The sequence below is a fragment of the Protopterus annectens genome, chromosome 2.part1 (genome assembly GCF_019279795.1).
Source record: "Protopterus annectens isolate FY-2018-M chromosome 2.part1, PAN1.0, whole genome shotgun sequence".
Taxonomy (NCBI): Eukaryota; Metazoa; Chordata; order Ceratodontiformes; family Protopteridae; genus Protopterus; species Protopterus annectens.
Window position 1 is genome coordinate 558,882,507 of NC_056729.1, and position 24,799 is coordinate 558,907,305.

Sequence of the window (24,799 nt, forward strand, 5' to 3'; positions counted from 1 at the left end):
TCTGGAGCTTTTCTCCTCATGACTCAATTGAAAATGGGCTCCTGGTGGCCCAATGGACCATCCTGGCAAACAAACTGCAAATAAATAAAATAAATAAAAATAAAAGGAATTTATGGGAAGAAAGCATGCAGAATAATGTTCAGTTGGAAGAGGAGCAGTGAAGTTTACGGGAAGATAGGAATTGAGCAATGTATATACTGGAGGACTGAATGAAGAAATAAAGCACGTGTAATGTATAATGTATATATAGTGATAACGTAAGAAAGGTGTTTAAAAAAATATTATTGGGGTGGACCAATTATTATACAGCAGACTTGGCTATTATGGACTGCGGTGGTGGTGCTGCGGTAGTGTTGTCGCCTCACAGTTAGAGGTTGCCCGTTCGATTCTCAGAGCATCTTCTGTGTGTCGACATGCATGAATGGGCATTCCTTCGTTGAAGGTTGTGCGTTAGGCCCGGCAAGCCAACACGTAAAAATCTACTGCCAATCATTAGCGGACCGGAGTTCCGCTGTGGCGACCCCTAACCAGGAAAAGCCGAAAGACAAAAGACTTAATGGCTATTATGTGCAGAGTAAGGAGGATACTTACTGCTAACAGGTTTCATCCTGCAAATCACCTCACCAGTGATTTTTTTTTTTTTTTTTTTGCTAACTGGGTAAGCCCACAGGACACAAGTCTCCATTTTCAGGGAAGACATGGTTGCACTGTCTGATTAAGTTACTGAATCCATCACTGTAGTTCCTTCAAAGAGAACAGCAGATCCTGATCCACATTTTTTCACATACTACTGTATCTGCCTCATGTGCAACATTGGATAGAGAACCATTAGATGGAAGAGACCAATAAAAAACAAATAAATCATTTACTGAACTTTGTCCTCATGAGCTGAGATAATGCAAATTTTTGTATTTAATGTGGTTCATAGAAACAAAGCACTTTGCTACAAAGAACATTAGATTCGACTTCTGAATGTTTGAGTCTAAACCTAGGTATTCAAAGGAAAGAAGAGTCAGCTGACGTACACAGCGCAAGACTTGGACTCTGATTGCATCAGAAAGTCCAAGGGTAAACCTGAATTCTCTTCAATCACAGGTGTGCAAACACAGGGGATAAGCATTTCATCAAGATTTTGGGAGGAGAAGGCAAGCTCCATGGTGAAGAGGAAGAAAGCCCTTACTACATCCAGGGCAACCAACGTTCGATTAGCAGCTTGGGCATCTGAAGTGCTTGCAGGGAGGGATGGTGATGTCCAACCCAGGAGAGTGGATGCTTGTTCAGCCCTTCCCTGCAGGGAGGCATGGCTTATAGAGGAGAGGAGCCCTCAGATGTAAAAGGTGAACATGGAGGAAGGCGATATCAAAGAAAAAGTGAGAAGTGAAAAAATCCCTCAGTGGAAGCAGTCAATGGCATAAGCTCTCCCCAGATGCCCTTAGGTGCCCGTTTAAGCCGCAGACTTAGAATGGAGATGGAGTTCAGGGGAAGCAGCAGATGCTGGCAAACCCATTGATGGACAGAGGCACTAGTATAGCCTTGAAGAATGAAGGAAAAGGTGAATTAAACAAATGATTTTGGGTGCAGCAGAAAATCCAAAGGTAAAGAAATAAACTGAAAACAGGAATGCTCAATTCTAAACCTCGGACATTTCATGAAGCTCGTAAGACAGGGATGCATGGATATGTATATTCCACACCAGAGTCACTATGGAGAGACAACTTGTTGTGGGAGAGTTAACACTTTGTAGGGGAGGGAGTCATTTTTAATATTTTTACAGATTCAGATATTAGATCTCTAAAATTGACAACTTTTATTTTTCTATCTTTGGAACTAGTAAAAAATCTCAAAATAAAACCCAATTTCTTTTTTCTGGTTCTGTAATTGGTTCAGCCATCTGGAGTTCCAGAAGGTTTTGAACTACCAGAGCTGACAAGATCAACTGTTATTCTGATGATGAAGGATTGGACTGGTTAGGTAAATAAACTCTGTGGACTATTCCATTAACACTATCTGTTATTTGATGGTCTGTTAACTAATTCCAGTCTTAAAAAAAAAAAAAAGAAAATAATCCAATATTCTCTTCATGTGGAAAGGCAAGAGTCAGAGGTCAATGGCAGTACTGCTCATAAGTGTTTGGGGAAAAGATCTACCTTGCTAGGAGGCAACAAGTTAAAGAGATGTTGGTACAGCTTCCATGCCTGCAGTTCATTTTAGAAAAAATTCCCCCAAATTGTTGCTTACTGGTTTGCAAATAGCAAAAAGATTACATATGCAAAATGGCATAGGAATATTTTGACATCTTCCACTGTCTTTCTTTTTTCTCTACTTTATGAAGAACCTTTTGAGAAAATGCATTAAAACAAAGGCTTTATTCAAAACGTTAATATCCTCTAGAAAGGGCTGTGTCTTATCTCAGATGTTTTCTGATGAAAGAACAAGAGGCAGAACCTTCAATTCAGGCATTTATAGTATCATATCAATATTTTACCACCTGAGAACCCATCTTGTCTGATGCAACTGTAGTGCAAGTGCAATCTCATAGCTGATATACATAATTTGCTGGAGGTATACGGGGTATTCAGGGAGCTTGCCCCCCCCAAAAAAAACAAAACATAAGGCAACTTATTTTTTCTAATTCTGAGTTTCAGAAACTCAGTCATATAGCCTCAGCCATATGAATTTCACGTTTCTGAAAACTCGATAATATAATATAATATAATAAATATATAAACACACACACACATATTAACACATACAGTGAATATAAAAAGTGTACACATCCCTGTTAAAATTCCAGGTTTTTGTGATATAAAAAAAAAATGAGACCACAATAAATAATTTCAAAACTTTTCCCACCTTTAATATAACCTATAACCTGTACAATTCAATTGAAAAACAAATTTGTTAGAGGAAAAAAATATAAAAAATAAAAAACCTACAGTAAACTGGTTGCATAAGTGTGCACACCCATAAACTAATACTTTGTTGAAGCACTTTTTGATTTAATTACAACATTCAGTCTTCTTGGGTAGAAGTCTTTCAGCATGGCAAATCTTGACTTGACAATATTTTCCCACTCTTCCTTGCAAAAGTGCTTCAAATCTGTCCCATTGCAAGGGCATCTCTTGTGCACAGCCCTCTTCAGGTCACCCCACAGATTTTCTATTGGATTTAGGTCTGAGTTCTGGCTGGGCCATTCCAAAACTTTAATTTTCTTCTGGTGAAGCCATTCTTTTGTTGATTTGGATGTATGCTTGGAGTCATTGTTGTGCTGAGAAATGAAATTCCTCTTCATCTTCAGCTGTCTAGCAGACGCCTGAAGGTTTTGGGCCAAAAGTGACTGGTATTTGGAACTGTTCATAATTCCCTCCACATTGACTAAACTCCCAGTTCCAGATGAAGAAAAGTAACCCCAAAGCATGATACTGCCACCATCATGCTTCACAGTGGGGATGGTGTTCTTTTAGTGATGCAAAGTGTTGTTTTTGCGCCAAAAGTACGTCTTGGAATTGTGGCCACAAAGTTCAACATTGGTCTCATCAGACCATAACACATTTTCTCACATGCTTTTGGGAGACTTGATGTATTGTTTTGCAAATTTCAGCCAGACCTGTATGTTTTTCTGTGTAAGCAAAAAGGCTTCCATCTTGCAACCTTACCCCATAGGCCAGACATACGGAGAATACGAGATGTTGTTGTCACATGTAGTACACAACCAGTACTTGCCAGAAATTCCTGCAGCTCCTTCAGTGCTGCTGTAGGTCTCTTAGCAGCCCCCCAACCAGTTTTCGTCTTGTCTTTTCATCAGTTTAGGAGGGATGTCCAGTTCTTTGCAATGTCACTGTTGTCACATATTTTCTCCACTTTTTGATGACTGTCTTCACGGTGTTCCATGGTATATCCAATGATGTGGAAAGTTTTTGTACCCTTCTCCTGACTGATGCCTTTCAACAATGAGATCCTTTTGATGGTTTGTAAGCTCTCTGTGAACCATGACTTTTCCTGTAGCAGGTAACTGAGTAAATGTCAGGAAAGTCCTACTAGGACAGCTGAACTTTATTTGGAGTTAATCAGAGTCTCTAATTTATGGCAGGTGTGTACCCAAGAAGACTGAATGTTGTAATTAAAACAAAAGGTGCTTCAACAAAGTATTAGTTTAAAGGTGTGCACACTTATGCAACCAGCTTATTGTACATTTTTTATTTTTTATATTTTTCCCCTAACAGATTTGTTTGTTTTTTAATTGAATTGTATAGGTTATAGGTCACATTAAAGGTGGGAAAAGTTTTGAAATGATTTATTGTGGTCTCATTTTTTATATCAGAAAAACCTGGCATTTTAACAGGGGTGTGTACACTTTTTATATCCACTGCACATTTATTTTATTTTACAAAATTAAGAATGTTTTGCTACTATAAAACCAAATTACATAGCATTTTAATGATAAGCATGACTATAGCATGCTTCTTTACATAATTTAAGGTGCTATAAAAGCATAATAAACCATATCCAAGCAACTAGCAGTAGTTTCTAATTTCACTAGCACCATTCTCTGCAGCAGCCTTATCTCTGCAGGTGTTATTTAAAACCACTAGTCCTGATATCACTGCATACTACTAGCTGTTAAATAACTGTGTACTTCTGCCAATATTCAGCCTTTCTGCAGAGAGCCACACCTTGTGCTTTTTACTAACTCTGTGCAAAGAATTCATCAAAGTCATGCCATTTCCATATAAACTACGTTCATACTCCTAAAAATTCCACATCCAGCTCCATCCAACAACTCTGTGCATACCGTGGCCCCAATGTCTCTACCTCAGCCACCTTTACTTTACTTCCAATCCCTTCCAGCCTATCTTTAATAACTGAAGGTGATACCAGACACCTGACTCTTACGAGCAGTATGATAATTTTAGCCCAATCATGCCGTCTAAACTGATCGAGCAAAACTCTCCCAGATTAATACTGTTTGCACCTTTCTGTAAAAGTCTTAATAAATGAACAGAGATGAGGGCCACCCATGTCTCAGTACCAGCTAAAATGTACAGTGTTAAGTGTAGTATAAAGGAAGCAATGTTTTTGGACTGAGATTCAACGAAAAGCAATGAAATGTAATTTAAGGTAAATGGCAATTAGCCAACAAGAAAGAAACATGCAGGAAAGCTTTCCAACATCAACAGTGTTTCTGTGTAGAAGTCCAAAATAAACAAGAGTTCACCCAGTTACAGTACAAATACTTTTCAAGTAAATCACTCAGCAACAACTATACCACTGCATGGCAGTTTGCTTAAATGCTGTGAGCCTCTGTTATCAGAGAGTATGGATTGTAGTTAATATTGTAGTATGGCAATGTGTTTTATATATATATATGTATATATATACACACACACACACACATATATATATATATATATATATATATATATATATATGTATATAAAACAAAGAAAGTTGTTTAAAAGTCTTACCTGTCTAAGGAAAGGTCTGTTTTTGAATAGCTACTGCTATTCTTGGAGTCCCACTCACTGATACATCTGTCCAAAACGTCTTCAAAAGCTTCTGAAACTGACCCAAAATAGATATCTGGTCGGTAGACACCTAAACAAGGTTCTGGGCAACGGGCAGCCTTTTTTGCATACTTATTCTTACTCTTCTCATCTATGGAATTCCACATCTCCAGTAACTACGCGTATCAAGAGAGAAAATAAAAAGTTAGTATCATTCTGGCTGATGAAATTCACATTTTGACAAGTTTATCAAAATACTGTGTAGATATCGGTCTATCAAACTCTCCTGCAATATTTAATATATATGTTTTATTAAATGCAAATGCTGTATGTATTATACCTAAACATGTTCTTTCTTTTTTAATAACCAGAAATATTACTTTAATTAGCTAAACATATATATATAGTGATACCAAACAGACTACTGTAAATCAGGAACATGAAAGTGAAAAGAAACAGGGACAAATATTACAATTCATACAACCATCTTCATCAAAAAGCTTAGTAAACAAACAGTATATGAAGATTTTGCATCAAACAACACAAGTGATAGTGGAAAGACTATAATCTCCACTGTATCAATTTCTTTAAACAAACCAATTCAAACAGTCTAAAACCATTTCTGATTGGAGACAAAGCAAAATGATTAGTACATAAACCGTTCAGTACTGGAAGAGACTGTACTACAAACTAAAAGGAATAGTGGTGGGGTACACTGATAAGATCATTAAAGTCCCAAATAGCTTTCCCAGGAAACAATTTTTTTTTGTGAAAAAGAATTCTCCCTACCTTGCTGACTGTCTAACTGCTGCTTATCTTCCCCTTATTCATAACAATACCATCATATAAATTCAATCTGGGCTAAGAGTGTGGCATAGTTTTTTTGCATTGATCACACTCCATACATCAATAGTTCAGTTAGAAGTCTGAGCACTGAAGATGCTGGCTAGGGAAGGATAAGAGTGACTGATCTATAATGACTTGACCCATCCTGAGGGGAAGGACATGGGTGGTTTTCTGTTGCACAAGTTGAATCCGGGAGAAGGCCCAGGTTGTAGATCCTGTACAAAAGAGCATGGCAGGTGCGAATCTGGCATGGAATGTACTCATTCTAGTCAGGCAGCATGGATATGCAGAAATGCACACTCATTAATGCCAGGTTTAGCAGGTACTGCACAGTGTGTTCTGGTCAACAGGGGCTAGTATTACCAGCACTCAAAACTATCTCCTGACCTCTGCTGAATGACAGTCATGATCTATGGCTTGACTCCCTCTCCTGGTATCCTAGGATGCCAGGGGTCAGGAGAATGAATGGGGTCTTGGTGGGCAGGGGTCATAATTCAGAAATTTCAGACCAGTCCCTAAGGTAAAACAAGTCCAATGAAATTAATCAATGCCCAGATGTTTAGCATTTCATAAGATACCTTTGGCAATAATTTGGGAAACTGGCCTTCCATAGCTGCAAATTTGAAGGTGAACGTCTTCATTCAATAGATGTTTTTCAGAAAACTATTAATACAGCACTCGACTTGGGGGCGGGGGGGGGTCATTGTCTACTTGTGTGTGATGGAAGAAAGACTAGAAGCAACTGCAACTCTTACCTGGCTGTGTCAAAGGAATCCATTAGCTTCAGCAAGAAGAGACTAGAGCCCAGGACCACCTTCACCAAAAAAAAAAAACATCCATGTTCTTTAATGAAGGACAGGACAATACAAAATAAAAGTGCATTTCTGAGCCTGCCTATATTGCCAGAAAACAGCTATTGGGAAAGACTTATACTACGCTAGTCAGCTCAAAAAAAGAATCTACAGCGATGATAGCTGTCAGTTATGTAGCCTGAATAATGAACCTGATGCACTGATACTACAGTAACTTATTCAAGCATTTACCTGTCTTAAAAATATAGACAAAGCCAAATTAATGGATTCTTGACAGGCTTGGGAAAATATTCCTCTGAATAGATAACTGTTCACTCGTAACCTGTCTTAGAAATGCTATCAAATACGGAGTCCAGGTAGTAATATACATGGCAATTTTTGTATGCAATCCACAGAGAAAAAAAAAGTCAGGATGGTTTAATCAGAAAATGTACTGCCCTAAACTGCAGAGCTCTTAAAATACAATTCAGTATAAGGCCACTTCTACTCCTCTAAACTATAGGCTCATTAATTTTCCTATGGATTACCTTTGGGAGCTTCTATCTATAGTTAAAAATTGAGAATTGTCTTCTGCACGTCTTCAGGGGAAGCACAAAGTTAGGATACAAGGTATTTTTATACCAACATTATTACAGCAATGGAGGTAAAAAGGTAAGTTTAAAGGACTATTTTATATCTGCATTATTCACAGTCAGTACTGACAATGTTAAAAGTGTCTGGTATTCCTTCAGTTCAGGTGCCCATGTACTGTATTAATGAATGAAAAATATTCACTCCAAGATATATAATGACAAAGATATGCCAATCTATGTTAAGGGAATGTGACAAAAGCTCTACTTAGCTAAATCTGATCTTTAGTATTGTAATACTTTCGGGACTGACCTTTTACTGAGACAGCTATCCAAACTCTGTCCATAAAGTAAAGAGATGGGGTATGACAGGCAGGTCTGCTTCTGAATGTTAAACTAGAAAATCAAAATCAAAAAGTGATTGCTAGCAGTTCTAACACCATGTTTATGAATACTTTAAGGGGGGGGGGGCAACTGAATAATCTGTGCCAGATATTCTAAACATAATGCTAGTAGAACAGGGGAGATGGCACCATGTGTAGTGCCTCTGAGCAACGGAAACTGAACTGAAACTTAATCTTAACTTCTAACCTAAACTTGGGATTCATGGAATAATTCTGCACAAGGTCAGTGAAAATATGGTTAGGGTTTCAAACATGAAGGACATTTTCTGTACTCAAACTCAAGATAAATACTGACATCTTCTCAGTTTGAAGATTCTATATCAAGAAAAGTTTTTTATTTTACATATGACAGCCTTGAATAAACCTGTCTGATCTGACTGTATAAACTCATAGTTTATATTTACCAATACTGGGCTTACTTAATCTAGTTTACACATCAGACTCTCTCTCTCGCACACGCACAAAACAGAATGATGAAATTTACAAAACACCAATACTGCATTACACACTGGAAAGATCCAAAAAGAGTTCTTCTCAGTGCAAATCTGCCCTGATTTCTAAAGACTTGCTCTTTTATTTAATTTCTCCAAATCTTTTGAGTTTCTAAATACCATGACAAGAATAGACCCCATTCCTAAGTCAAAATATGATTAAAGTTCATGAAATTAGTATCGTTTCAATCTTTGATGTAAGTGACTTACTTTGCTGTAAGGTCTATCTATAAACAGGCTTACACTGGTGACCAGATTCCAAAAGACCTGCTCTCAGTGTTAAATGGTTACGTCCACTGAGAGCAAGACTTTTGGAATCGGGCCCACTATGTTATATTAAACTCAGGTGCAATACAAGGCACATGGGCATTTATTGGTATTATTATCTTAAAAGAGCACTGTACACTTTATTTTACCATGACCTTTAAACATGCATGGTTGGACGGTCCTTTTCCAGTTTCAACATTAATAATATTATAACCTGGACAAAACTGTGTAAGGGATGTCCAACAGGACAATGCCACAGAATGGTATCAATTTAGGGAAAAATTACTTGAGAAACAGCTCAAACATTTGTTTATCAGGACCCTTGGCAGTAATGTTTGAAACTTGGCATTATAAATTTAAAGCATTTTTGCAGATTGTAACCTCACACCTCTGTACTCCTCAGGTTAACGGGATTCCAAGGTACTGCAGCCCATGAAGTTGTAAATATATTCCACCACAATCACAGCCACAGCACTCCTATTCTTAGGGTCATAATTATAATTGTTAAATTCAAAGCAAATTAATAACAACTCACAACAAACTTTTACAGTAAGCACAAAAGACAAGCTTGCCTATCCCACAATCAAATAACTGTTAGAAAATGCCAGGTGCCTCATACTATCCCCATTGGTCACTCCAAACTTAATACAAAAAAATTAAAAGCAGATGTCATTCACTGCAATTTAGAATGTTTCAATTTTCCATCAAATCACTTAATTAACTAATCACAATATTTATAACTTATGCAAAAGTTGTAGTGTGTACCCAAAGCAACTAAGGAAGGGTCTATACCTTAACTCCTCATGCCCACAGCTGAAAACATTTCCATTCTAATTTTAACACTGAGCTGTTAATACCTTTAACTAAACTGAAGGCAGTAGTTAAGAACAGATACAAATCCATCATTACTGTAAAGTTATGAACACGGACTCAATGTCCATCTTCTTTTTTCTTTGGTCAATCTGCTTCAATATACAGAGTCTTCTGGGTCAACATTGTATACAGTCTAGCAGTCCAGAAGTCTTCATTCCAGAGAAGGCTTCTATACATTTAATTATTTACGTTCATTCTCAGCAATCTTCATTCATTCACAGTAACATTTATAGTTTATCATAGATCTTGTTGCTCACCCAGTGCTACAAGGAGAAGGTCCCCCACTCAAAACAGGTGAATCTATCCAGCAATTTCTGACTTTTGTTCAATTATTAAGCTATTACCTTGCTTCAACAGAATGGAAACAGCCATTAAACAGCACAGCATATATGTTCATTAATAATCAATTAGACACAGTTACTTCTTATCCCTCTTCACATCATACAACTTGCTTTACTGAAGTATGTGCGGCCATCTGCATCACAGATGTAAAAAAGTTCAACTCTTCCTTCTGGAAAGGTCTTCTAAGAATACGTAATTTATTCAGAACAGAAAGTTTATGTCAGATCAGTCAAACACTTCAACTTCATTGAGCTCAACTTCCTTTAGGGTCTTACTCATGCAGAGCCTGTACTGTACCCTGCAAATCAAATAAAGTGTTAAATCCATTTGGGAAGTACATCTGAAACACTGCCAGGTAAAACAACCAAACATACAATTCTGTTAAGCTACATATCACAAACTGTGCTCTTTGTAGCTAAGTAGTAGAAATGCAGCTATTCTTAAATTCCATTCATCTATCATTGAATTTATCCTTCACCTAGTATTTTTCAAATCTCAACAAAATATGCCACAGTTGTTTCATCACACTAATCATATCCTCACCACCTGGAACAAAAATCTTATGTTTCTATGTGTTTTCTCAGATTAATTTGCACAGTATGTAAACTGGTTCAAACTTTCAAATTTTCCTGCAAAAAAGCATTGAGTACCTCAATGATACAAACATTTCAGCAGCTGCCCAGATCTTCAAAATCCACTTGCTTTAACTTTAGTTCCACCATCTCTGTAACCACTGATGTATATTTGCCCTTTAAGTGCCAATTCTCTTTCTGCAATAACACAATAATATCCACATAGGGAACAATGTCTTCCACCATCTCATCTTCTCAAACCCTTGCTTTTGCCATGCAAGTTGCAAGCTGTTCATTGAGATTTCCATTCTTGCAAGATATACAAGATATACACACACGGGTCTACCTGAGATGGTCGACAGGCCATATGATCGACACTCATTTGGTCGACAATTCATTTGATCGACAGGCATGTTATGTGGTAAGCCCCACACTAATGGGGCTGTGCCCCCCACACCCCCCTAACTATATATATCAAATCCAGGGTCGCACAACATTGGGGAGGGGGGCAAATCTGCCTGTCGACCAAATTAATTGTCGACCAAATGAGTGTCGATCATATGGCCTGTCAACCATCTCAGGTAGAACCACACACACACACACATATATATATATATATATGGTTCTAGGACGGAAGATCGACAAGGAAAAGACCGACACCGACTTCACCGACACGGAAATAATCGACACTACAAACCACAGGTAAGGGGTTTAAAATTCGCTAATCAAGCCTACCATGTTCAGGTAAGGTGGCAGTGTTATGCATGTGTTAAATTTAAACCCCTTACCTGAACATGGTAGGCTTGATTACGAATTTTAAACCCCTTACCTGTGGTTTATAGTGTCGATTATTTCTGTGTCGGTGTTTTCGCGTCGGTGAAGTCGGTGTCGGTCTTTTCCTTGTCGATCTTCCATCCTAGAACCATATATATATATATATATATATATATATATATATATATATATATATATATATATATATATATGGCACAACGGTGTACTGGGTAGCAAGAGGTTCTCCAGTTCGATTCTTGGCTGGGGAACCTTCTGTGTGGAATCCTCTTGTTCTCCCTGTTTTCTCCAGGTGCTTCGGTTTCTTCCCACATTCCTAAGACATGTAGTAGGTGGACTGGGTGCATAAATTGGCCATAGGTGTGTGTATGGTATGGGAAAACAACAGGGGCAGAGCTAGCATTGCTGTTAATGTGACACCCCAACTGCAAGTGCAAAAATAGGTTATGGATGAAGTGACATATACATAGATATACACATACAAAATCTGTGTGTTTGTTCATGTGTACGTGCATGTACAGTATATACATACATCCACTCATATATGATTTGTTTTACATAATATATTACACATAGCAGAGGTGGATAAGCAACTTGCCAAAATCGTACAAGCATAGTCACTGCTGCATGCAGAATCAGATCCAGCACAAGGCAACTTAAGCAGCTACTTACGGCCTGTCTATAAAAACATTAAAAAAGTCCCTAAGACCTGTCTATTTGTTTGTGTCTTTCAGCTTTTCCTGGTTAGGGGTTGCCACAGCAGAACTCCGGTCCACTAATGATTGGTAGTTGATTTTTACGTGCCGAGTTACCAGCCCTGACGCACAACCTTCAACGAAGGTATGCCCATTCATGCATGACTCCACGCAGAAGACGCTCTAGCTGAGAATCGAACCGGACAGCGTCTTACTATAAGGCGACAACGCTACCGCAGCACCACCACCGCAGATTACTCCCCAAGACTGTAAAAACATTAAAAAAGGCTGTTGCTATTTTAAAGAAGGTACAATGTTAAAAAAATAAATATTTTTTATCTTCCAGTTCCCAGAAACTCATGCAAACCATGGAGATGCATGTAATGAGGTGTGATGTGTGTGATTTGAAAATCAGATGGCTGCAATTAGATAGTTTGAATTTCTTTCCTGAATGTTAGGTGGCTGGAAGAGGAGGAATTTCTTTACTACAGTGTTGCATAGTCTCCTTTCTCAGTAAGCATGTATGTGTAATGCCCCAGGTTAGGGGCACTGTTTAGCTAAGTCACGGTAACACAGCATCAAAACTTGTACCATACGAATGTGAGATATGAATCTTAATTTAGCAAGCAGCACAAATGACCTGATGTTTGTAGTAAGATAGATAGCTGAGAAGAAGCTAGAGAGGAGGAAACAGTCCAATCGGGCATTCCTAGACTTAGAGAAATCATATGGCAAGGTCCCAAGAAAGCTAATTTGGGTAGCACTGCGATGGTTTAAAGTACAAGAAACACTGGTAGAATTAGTGCAGGCTACATACAAGGACTCAATGACTCAAGTATGAACATTGCTTGGTTTCACAGGAGGGTTCTCAGTGTGAGTGGGTGTGTACCAGGATTCATCTCTGAGCCCACTGCTGTTCATACTGGTGATGAACTACATTAGCATCCAGATCAGAGAGGACAGGTCAACAAAGTTGCTGTATGCAATGTGGCAATTACAGGGAGACTCTGAGCAAGAACTTTAGCAAAGGATAGGAAAATGGAATGCAAAACTGAAGGCATATGGGATGAAACCAAGTACAGATAAGACAGTGGTAATGACAGCAAATTGGGAAGTCAGAAGAAGCTGAGAACTGAGATAAAAGAGAAGATAACAGAATAGGTTAACAGCTTCAAGTATCTGGGAGGGGTGGTTGAGGAGAAGGAAAGTCTGAACGAGGAGGTCAAAGCTAGAATCAGAGGGGCTGCAGCCAACTAGCATAGAGTGTCAGGTGTTGTGTATGACAGAAGAATGCCAAAGAAGCTGAAAAGTATGGTGTTCAAAATAGTGGTGCAACCAGTGCTATTGTATGGTACAGAAACCTGGGTAATAAATGCAGAGCAGTTGAGGAAGCTAGATGTGATGAAAATAATGACGGAAATAAAGTGCTGAGAAGGCTGACAGGATGCACACTGCGGGACAGATGAAACAATGAGCACATAAAAGCAGAAGCCAAAGTAGCTCCTGTTACAGAAAAGATCACAGACAACAGATTGTCATGGTTCAAGCAAAAGACAATCTGGTGAAGAAGATTTGCAAGAGAGAGGAAGAAGGTAAGAGGAAATGAGGGCATCCAGCAAAGAGATGGATGGATTGTATGAGAGAAGATCTGTGACAGTCAGGCAGGAGTGTGTCACTAAATCGAGAGAGATGGCGACAGTTCAAAAGACACCCAATAACATGTAGAGAATGGGAAAAAGGGGGCTGATGACGATGCTGAAAATACATGTAAATGCAAAACATTTTAAAGGGATTTAAAGTAATATGCTCTTATCGGTTTCCAGTTTTGCAGAACACAGTGATTTTGCCTCATATTTATGCCCTGCCCTGTCCTTGAACAAGTCACTTAAGCAGACAGTGCTCTGGAACAATTGGTAATTTGGGATAGGCTACTCAATGGTCCCCTGAACTGCAAGCATAGTATAGTAACTACTCATGAACCAGAATAATTAAAGTGTAATGGAAGGAAGGAAAGAAATTACAGTAAACTGGAGCATCATCATATTACTCATGCTGCTTGGATGTGATCCTTGGTGTTCTTGTTCTGTTAAATGCTGACAGTGTGTTTATTATTTAGTTGTGAATAAACTGGATAGAATAAAGTCTGAGTTTAATGATATTTTAACTAAGAACACATTTTATTTAGCTTATGTTTTGCAGGTAGACATGTGAATGGACTGTGTTTGTGCTTTAACAATTTGTCTAACACTTAGTGCATTTGAGAAGGCTATGAGGTGTTAAAGACCTTTTTATTGTGGTACATGGTTTGATTCTATCAAACTTCATTTGTCTTCTATGTTGCTCTGCCAAGTTACTTTAGCAGAGTGTATTCCTGGGCTGCTCCTAAAAAGGGACACTTGTGTCCAGAGGGCTGTCCCAGGTTATTAGTAAATGCATTACTCATTTGTTTTTTAAATTCCTGTACTCTTCATATACACACTAGCTAGTACATCACTATATGCTATTGAAGTATGAATCTCAGCATGTCTCTTGTAGTTTAGTGGGTTGCCATATGCAGTTTCTCTAAATATGAGTTTTTAAGAGAAGGGGAGTTTATGGTTTCTCATGCTAAGTGTGTTTTCAATATTAGAATGTTTTGTTTTATTTAGAAAATGTCTGTCAGTGTTTTTTTTCTGTAAAATTTGAAATAAAAGTTTTAAATGAAATCCAAATCTCTGTGATAACTGTAAAAGTAAAGAGGAGAACAGTATATGCACTGACAGGTTTGAACAATGTTTATGATAATTAAGGAGAGACAGCCAAATAATGGAATGTTGATATGACTAGCAGGGACCTGATTCATTACCCTGTAGAGGACCGTCCACGATCTGGCTGTGTTGACTTTGGAGGAATATGCTGCAACAATACAGCATTGTTAGCCATTTTTCAAATAGTCAGACCTGTGATATCAGATGGGACAGCTATTCTTGATGACATAGAAGACACAGGAAGGACAAAATGAGATGTAGGTGTCCTACAAGCAGGCAAGACCCCCATATGTTTTACACAGTAGCATTTGATTTTTGTATGACTTGAGGGTTGTTGAACAAAAGCTGCTGCACCATTTATACTGTCTTTATTTTGCTTTATTCATTGAATTAAAGAATGATTTAATTTAGTAATAGGCCTGGATTATGTAACACAGTCCAAACATGTTGCATTATAGAAGTCTTAACATAGGTTCACAGATAAATACTAGGCAATCAGTCTATAAACTATTACAAGCTTACCCAGCAACCACAGGTTAGAATCAAACTCTATAGCTTGGGTCTGTGTGGCAAAGATTTTAACCATTACACAAACCCTTCCCATATTGCATTTTAATAATATATTTTTTGCACTTCCAGAGGCTATTTAAGCGATGGACTAATGATTTTGTGTTTTATTTGTGCATTTTTATTTTGCATTTAAGGTTGAAATTCTGCACTTGCTCAAACCGTCTTACTACTGGTCTGGTTGACTTGAAATCACCTTGTCTAGCTAGTTTGTTAAAGCTGCTTTATGGTAGCATACACTCTCTCAAGCAATATTTTTGTGCTTTTTTTATTAAGAGGACTGGGATATTCTACCTAGTAGCAGTAGGTGGTGGTCTGGTCTATCTCAGCTGAAAAACACAGAAGAAAACAATAACCTCTTTTCCAAAGAGCACATCAAACCTTGGCACCCTGAATGTGTTTCAAGAAGTGTTTCTACTAAATCCAGTGCCACACAAGCAAAGATAAGTTCTTAAACTGAAATACTGTACTTCTTCACTGTTTATGTGATCACTCCCTGTATTTTGCAACTTTCTGTGCATTTAAAGTGTATTTTTGCTACAACTCACCTACTGTTTGGTACTTGAACTGTTTTGTCTTGTAACTGCATTATAGAGGGGCAATTTAGCTAGGGAATAAGTTGTTTGTTGTGCATTGCAAATGAGGATCCGTTTTTCCTGTGCTTCTACATTAAGATGGCTAGTCATCCATCTTGTGGCAGAAGGTGTTTGCCCAGTCTATCTGAGCTGGGAAGCACTCCAGAGGGGCTCAAAGTGTAAAAATCTTAACAAGGTATATAACAAAAGGAAAATACGTTATGGCCAAAGTCACAAGCAGGAATTCTCATAATGACAACACCTCACTAATTACACTAAACAGGAAACTAAGAGTATTAATTAAATCCAACACGGTCAATTATAAGGTCGAGATAGCTTTTCAGGCTAAACAGCTACTTCCAAAACCTCAAAGGTAGATCAACGAACACACTGGCAACCTACAAGACACTGGACCCACCTCAGTTTGGTTTTATCAAAGGAAGACCATGCCTACTAAACCTGGAAGACTTCTTTGAGAAGATAACCAAAGTAATGGATGAAGGTAAAATGGTGCATACCACCTACCTAGACCTGGATATGTGTTCAATACAATATCCCTTTCAGGTAATGTGGACAAACTTCTTAAACTAGGCATATTCAGGTATTGTGGACAAAATCCCTGAAACTTGGCATTAATCCTTACGTAACTCGCTGGACTGCCAGCTGGCTCATAGATGGGAACCAAGAAGTCAGGACTGGTGAGACCACCTGAACCAATAGGCAGGCCACCAGCTGAATATCACTGGTGTCCGTGCTGGGCTCACTCCTGTTTGGCATATACTTTTCAAAGGTCAAGACTAATGTCAAGGGCCACTGGCTCACTAAGTTCACAGACAAATTGGGAGTTATCATAAAATCCACCCATGATAATGATGTCCTGCATGAGGTTCTAATCAGCCATGGAATAAAACTGAATGCAAGGAAGTGCATTACAGTACTTTTTGGGAAATGTCCACTCAGGCACATTACTCCATTAAGACATCCCTAAGAGTTGACCAGGTAGTCGTAGATCTGGGAACATATGTAGACAGTAATCTTGTCATTTGCTAACATGTAGCCAAAGTGGTAAGAAAGTCATTATATGTCACCCAACTTATAAGTAAGAGTATGACATCCAGGTCCAAGGAAGCTATAGTACACTTTACTCGGCCCTTATCAAACCCATCATTAAGTACAATGCCCCTTTTGGCATGTATATGACTTGGCATATGCAAGAGTTAGAATGTCCACAGAGGCTCCTTGCCAAGGGAATTCAGGGTATTAACACGCTGTCCTATACAGATCGCCTCAGAGCCCTGTCTGTATATACTCATGTCTCTTACATGTTGTTGAGAGGTAATCTGTGCTTGGCATATAAGATATCCTTAGATCCAATCCTGATGGAACTTTTGCAAATCTGCAAACTGAGTACCACAAAACAAAGTCCAAGGATTTGAACTTTGCTTGCAGCATAAACAGAACATTCTGGCAAGGCAGATATGTGTCTCAAGGGATCCCCATGCTCTGAAACAGGCTACACATCCTTGTGAAGTACAGTCCATCTCCAAGCGTATTCAAATGCAACACCAACTAGTGGATGGGAAATCATAAATTCATACCCAGGCTGGACCCCATGTCTCTTACAGACAGAAGATGGCAGTAAACATTCCCTAACTAACATATCCCCTCACATAACTTTTTAGCAATCTCCTAACATACCCATCCTAACTAAAATCCCCCTCCAATTAAGATGTACATGTTACAATAGGATGCAACTGGGTTGGGTTGCATGGCTAGGCTTATATTGGTCCTCGTGATCGTTATCCTAGTATACAGCTATGAACCTAATGTGATGTGATACCTCTCAACAGTCCATCCGTGACGCAGTACCACTCAACAGTCCATCTGTGATGCCGTACCTCTCAACAGTCCAGATTTTTCCCTTACATTTTTGGTCTGTTCTAAATAAAATTTGTGTTTTTCTGACAAATCACTGAGAACTGGCATCACTAAATAATGACACACATTTGAGTTTCAGATTTCATATCCTTCAGAAAACGCATGCTAACACAAAATCAGTTATTCAAGCAATTTTTAAGTTTATAAGAACAATATTTAAAATCTGTCCCTATATTTAGGCCTTTGTCCCCCATTATTTTAGACTTTGTTCAGATTTCTTGAGCAAACACGTTAAGAGGCATGTATGTCACAATCCCTCTGCAATATCCAATTGTAAAGGATTTCAGCATTTAGTTGAAACTTGTCACTCGGGCAGTTAGCACAGATGGCTAAAGCTCCGACTTGTTTATCAACTGCTTCCTGTGGTAAGAGTGCAATGTTTGAATCTTTCCACCTTCATTTACCTACTGTGTGAAACTGAGCAAGTTTCTTAGCTAGACAGTGCTATGGAGAAACTGGGAATTTGGGCTAGACCCCTTAATGGTCTCCAGCATAGCATATTTAGTAACTATGAAACTGTTGTTGCTTGCCAGCCAATCTCTACTGCATAGCTCATCTAGCTCTTGAAATGTTATGGCAGTATCACCAGCACACCAATTTTTTAATATAATATAGACAATTTATTCAAGGGCAGTAGACATCGAATTTGTAGATGAAATACCGAAATGTAAAGTTTGCAAGCAGCAACCTATGCATTAGTAAGAACTCTGTAGAATTATTCAGATGACTTTTACTTCTGAAGAGAATGTGCTTAATGACTTAGCATATGTTATCAGATCGTTAATATTTCTTATACTCTCATAAGTACTCTTCTGTTTAAACTGCGTTACGCATGGCTGGATCTTACTGTGTGATGCTAGTGATCATCATACAGTCAAGTTTCATATAGTTCATCCAAAGCTACCAGTACAGTACATGTAATTTATTTCTTCATAACAATCATGGGTATGCATAGTCAACAAAGTGGCTATAACTGCTTTTGTTGGGGGGGGGGCTCTGGGGGTACTTTATACTCCCAAAGTCAAAGTGTCAAAGTCTAGTCATTTTTAAATACTAGTTAATCTGGCTTTGCAGGAGTGATATATATGTGTGTGTGTGTGTGTGTGTGTGTGTGTGTGTGTGTGTGTGTGTGTGTGTATGTGTATGTGTGTATTAAGTTGGAATACTTTGACTACTGTGTGTTTGTGTGAAAAAAAATTTGAAATATGCAACTTTGTTTTTTATTATTGTTAATATTTTTTTGAGAAAAGGATGCAGTCAAGAATGTAACTTTAATTGCTGGATGTATGTGGAAATAATGTACATATAATCCACCGCTGGCCAGATGCATTTCAGTGGATGTGAATTTCAATGCATTTTCAATGAATGTGAGTTTCAAGTGAAGAGAAGTTTACTGATACTTATGCTAAATATGCTTTCAATGCAAAACTGTTTTGTTTATCTAATGTCAGTCGGTGTTTCTGCTATAAAATTTGAAATAAAGGTTTTAAATCAAATCTCTGCAATCAATATAAATGTAAAGAAGAAAATAGTATGCATGCTGAAAGGTCTGAACAGTGTTTATGGCAACTGAGGGGAGAGACAGCCAAGTAATGGGACCTTGAAATGGTTGCTGGGAGACCGTGGTCCACTACCTGCCTAGGACCCCATCTGAACACAAACTGGCTCTGGATATAGTCAAATTATAGAGATGTCAGTTTCAGGCTGACTTCAGTATCCAGCTTGACTTTTAAGAGCTGAGAGCCCACTCCCCATGGCTAGATGGATGTTACCTTATCTTAACCATCTAAACACAAGTGGTATACAGGCAGAGTGTGCCCACAACATCTTAGGTTATTCCTGGTACCGAGGCTAGGCAGAGCCATGAATACGTTTGGGTCTACTGGGCCACATGATGCCTATGTTAGGATCTGCAGATTAAGCTTACTACAGGTGTGCAGCCTAAAAATAGCCCTCCTTAAGAAACTTGGACAAGAAGAGAAGGGGAACAAGGTACAGGAGTGAAGAGGGGAAGGGATATATGAATACCCACCATGATCCACATCAGTCCCACTGGAACTGAGTGGATTGAGGAAAACACTACTGCAACAGTGATCTTACTCAAATAGCTATAATTATGGTAAGCTGCCCACACAATTGTACCATCTTTTCATGGGTCAATGTTGCAGTCATGACTTACAGGAAAGAATTTAAATGCTTACCAATTTGAGTTAGGCAATTGACCAAGTGGCCAGATTAGGACTGGAAAATACCCTACATGATGCCACATGCAAATCTAGACCTGGCCTTAGATATTTATTTGAATTGGTTAATTGGGGAAAAACACCAGTCACAACAACCAATTTTAGTCTCAACCTATGGACATACAGCTAAATAAAAAATTTAAAAAAGCATACAAGCTGTGGTTAATATACCACAGCAATCTCAACTGCTGATCCCACGGACCCAAAACTAAACCAGACTGACCTAACTACAGTTTTTACATTAATATTTCATCTGGCACACCATGCAGCACATTTTAACTCACACAGTAGCTACATCTTGAAACTTTACGAGAGACTGAAGAACATCCCTGTAATCATACATGAGTATAGACATTAAGGTCATTAAGACACGACACTATGCATGGTCTTGCAATACAGTTTTTATGGCCGTGGCATTTTGCATTCCCACTGGCATTTCTGCATCTTCAGGTGTAGCCCCACTGGTTTAAATTTGTAAGCAATTTTTGATACTTATGTACGTGTGTGTGTGTAACAAAAACATTACATTAGCACTTTTGCCAAAGTTTGTTAAACTGCACCAGATTTTAGCACATCCAGGACAATGTGTTAATGCATCTCTTAACAGTTACATAGTGCTATTTGTACACTTCACACTGCCATCTTCTTGTGCAAGTTTGTGTAAGACAGAACAGAAGGTAAAGGACACAGAACACAGAACACATAATAAATACTACAGATTGTTGACAGTTAAATACCATTACTGTGCTATGAATGTATCTGCTTGTGCAATTGTATGTGAGGCATAAACAGAGGAAAAAATGAAATAAAATGTGGACAACTGACTGAAAATCTAACTGTTTATATTGCTAACAGTTAAATGCTGTTGCAACAGAATTTATTTGGACTGGGTTATGGTTGCCGCCATGGACCCTAATGCCCTGAGAACTAGAGAGGCTGGGTTTTTTTGGAATAGTCAAAATCTGGCTGAGGTGAAATTTCAAATTTGTTACCCTGTCCATTGTAAGATAAGCATAGGATGTCCTTGTGTCTAGGCAGGCCCCCTATGAAATATACGGCTTGTACCAGTTTCAACTTTGATTTCTATGTGTTGGCGGTTATCCCCAAGGTTGGAGCCCACTTGAGAAAGTAGTCCATAGCCTGAAGTAGATATCTGGTTGGAGCGGTCAGTAGCCAGTCATCCTGATATGGAAATATCTGATAACCTTGCAGTCGGAGATGAGCTGCAACTGCTGCAAGATATTTAATGAACACCCTGGGGACTGTGGCGAGACCAAACAGAAGTGCCCTGAACTGGTAGTGACTGGCTCCCAGCCTGAAACGCAGAAATGCCTGGAACGCCTGTCCATTTTAATATGGTAGCATGCATCCTTGAAGTCTACAGAGCACACCCAATTGCCCATCTTTAGCAGAGGTAAGATGGACTGAATAGTGACCATCTTGAACTTTATGTGTTTCACCGACTTCTTCAGAGGGGTTAGATCCAGGATAGGTCACAAGTCCCCTGTTTTCTTGGGTGCGAAAAAGAATCTGGAGTAAATGCCCGATCTAACTTGACACGGGGGACCTCTTGGATGACTCTTTTTTGCAATAACTTTTATTTCCTGGTCCGCGTCCTCCCACTGATTGGGTGGAACATCCAGGAAGCAAAGTTTTTGTTTGGGAGTTTCAGAAAAGGGAATGAAGTATCCACTGCATACGATCATTAACACCCATCTGTCATCTGTGATGGTCTCCCAGGATTCCGGGTGCAAGGAGAAACGTCCCCCAACTGCTTCCAGAGGACACCAGTTGGGTAACAGTTCAGGATCTCTGGAATGGCTTGTCCTGGGTGGTTTCCCATGACCCCTGATTTTGCAGACCACCTTGACCACGCAGGTGGCATCTCCCATTTGACTATATCCCCCTCTTCCTCGGGGGGGGGGGGAGTCTCCTTGAGTGTCTTGGAAAGGATGCTGCGACTTCTGAAACCACATCTTCTTACTCCCATGCTGGCTCCCGAAGAAGGTCCATGTAGAGTAAAAAAATGGTCTCCGATGGTAGACAGGGTCTTACAGTATTTCTCACTCTGGGATAAAGTGCCACATACCGTGGGACTCAACAAGGTGGAGCCCACGTACTGTGGGTACAAACAAGGTGGAGCCATCAAGGAGGGCATTAATAAATTACTGTTTGAAAGGTTCTGCAAAAATCACACAGCCTCATCCAGGCATGGCGTCGTACGGCAATGCCAGAACTGGCTGCCCTTGAGGTACCCTCCACAGCATGAGAAATAAGCCTCATGGATGCATTGGCTAAGGAGTGTAGGGTAACCAACCTAGAGGAAAAGGACTCTTGTTCCTTGGTAGGCATGGACCCCGAGACTAAGCTAGCAAGTTGCTTAACTAAGTCTCTTTTTAGCTGGATAAAATGTGACAAATAGTTCAATGCCCTAAGCACAAAGGTAGAGGAGGCGTAGACTTTTTCCAAATCTGTCCAATGCTCGGGATTCTCTATTCAGGAGGGTGGAAACAGGAACTTTCCTGAACTAACTCCTTTTTGGTGGCTGTCACCACAATCATGGCATCTACGGGGATTCCTTTTGTCCAGAAAGATTTACCAACTGGGTCACTCAAAATCTTGTTGGCACATTTGGGGATTGGTTCCACTGCATCTGTCTCCTTCCAAGCCCTCAAAGACACCAGCTGGATGAGCGGGTCAGCTGGGGGGACACCTAGTTAATAGATGGGCTAGACCTGAAAGCCTCCCACAGTTCCAGTTCCTCTAGGGAAGGGTTTTGGGTAGACCAACCACCCCTTTGGCAAAGGATTTCAAGAAGGTCTCTGAAGGAGACCTCATTGGGTGGTGATTTGGGAGACCCTTCACCTTCTTCGAAATCAGTATCTGTAGTGGGAGAATCAGTAAGGGAATCCACATGCCTCCTCTTACATAATCTCTTCCAAGGAACCTCCCCTTGCGGTGGGCACTCCAGGGAGGTGTCGGAAGAATCCTAGGGATCCACTGAGGGAAGGGTCTGGAGGCTTTCTGGGACCGGCTGTCCACACAGCAGCTCAGAGGCCTCAGGCACAGGTACAGGATGTAGAAACGAAAGTTCCGTAGAGATAAGTGCAGAGGATCTTCTAGGAGTGGAGAGGGACCCTCGCCACATCCTCGAACGCGGAAGGGCTCCAAACCACCTGGAGGTGTCCCACCAGGCAGACACCTCCTGGAGAGTACAGGCCTCCCACTCTGAAGAGGGAGTTGCAAGCAAGCCTTCAAAGGCCGAGGCACCGAGAGGAAGAGATGGCTCCAAAAGCTTCAAAGTCGAAGTCAACCCACCCCCCAGAACTGACCTCGACACTACGGCTACCGAAGCGGCCAGAGCCAAGCAAGTCAGGGAGAAAGTCGGAGGCAAAGGGGAGATCTCCATCGGCTCCAAAACCCTAGCATGGGAACCAAAGGAACCGACAACTCCGAAACCGGAGGATGAACTGAAGAAGGAGCTACTGGTTGCAATAGGGAAACCTTCACGGATCCAGATGCGGATGGAGTGGACACAAGCCACATCTGGATCTGTCTCTCGAGAAACTGCCTCATAAGCCTACTAACATCCTTGGAGGTCAGACTTCGGGAAGACCCAAAAGTAGTAGTAAAAGGGGAACTGGAGGATCTCCACAGGGAATGAAACGGAGATCTCCTTGCAAAAGAAGGCAAAGTTGACCCCGGTGCCAGAAACTATCCACCAGAGCCAGAGTATGAAAAGCAATACAAACATCACAATGGACATCCAAATGCTAAGGCGACAAACAGTACACGCACTCCCCATGGGACTCGGATAGAGGGGATCTTCTGCCCACAGAAAATGCACTTTTTAAAACCTAATGGCTTTTGATCAGTCATAAGGAAAGAGAGACAGAAAGGAACATGCAGAGAGAAAGGAGAGAACCTTTTTCTAAAAAAGATCTGATGGGTATAAACATAAAAGCTAGATAAAGAAACTAGAGAATTAGATAGAAGAGCAACAGGTAGGGAAAGAACCAGCAGAAAACTTGCAAATCACTCAGAGAAGCTCAAGAGCGAAGAACTCAATGCGAACTCTAAGAGAGGCAAATGAGATCAGAGGTAATGTGGGGGAGTGGGACTGGAAGAAGGTGGTTGATCAGTTCCAACCCTCTGAACCGTATCCCACAGGTTAATGGAATGAAGTGGACAAACATTAGATCCAGTTTTAAATAAAAGATCTTTACTTATTTAATGACTGTATTAGTTAATTGTTTAATTGTTTTATTGGATTATTTAGGTTGCATTTTGATTGGTGTAACAATGTTGTCTGTGATATGTAAGCAGCAACTGAGTTTGCTGTAGTTGTTTAAATCATTGATAAAGAGTTTGTCTTGAAATCTTTGCTGAATAAATATTTACTCTATCTTCTGACCTCAGTATTTAATCATGATCAAACCTAGCCAGGCAGTAATAAATATTGGCATCAACTCCTCCTGACACTCATTACAAACTATAACTACTACTTTGGTTAACAGTACTTATAGCCTCCTGTTTAAATTTGGATTCACTGGCTAGGGAAC

General features: G+C 39.6%; 1 protein-coding gene across 1 annotated transcript in view; it reads right to left on the reverse strand.

Annotated features, from left to right (window-relative positions):
• The window catches only part of POLR1A (RNA polymerase I subunit A), a 2,269,619-nt gene that overhangs the window by 805,695 nt on the left and 1,439,125 nt on the right, over positions 1-24,799 (reverse strand). The window contains exon 24 of the mRNA XM_044062330.1: positions 5,466-5,680. Within this exon, the coding sequence (XP_043918265.1) occupies positions 5,466-5,680 (215 nt within the window). The remainder of the gene's footprint in view (positions 1-5,465; positions 5,681-24,799) is intronic.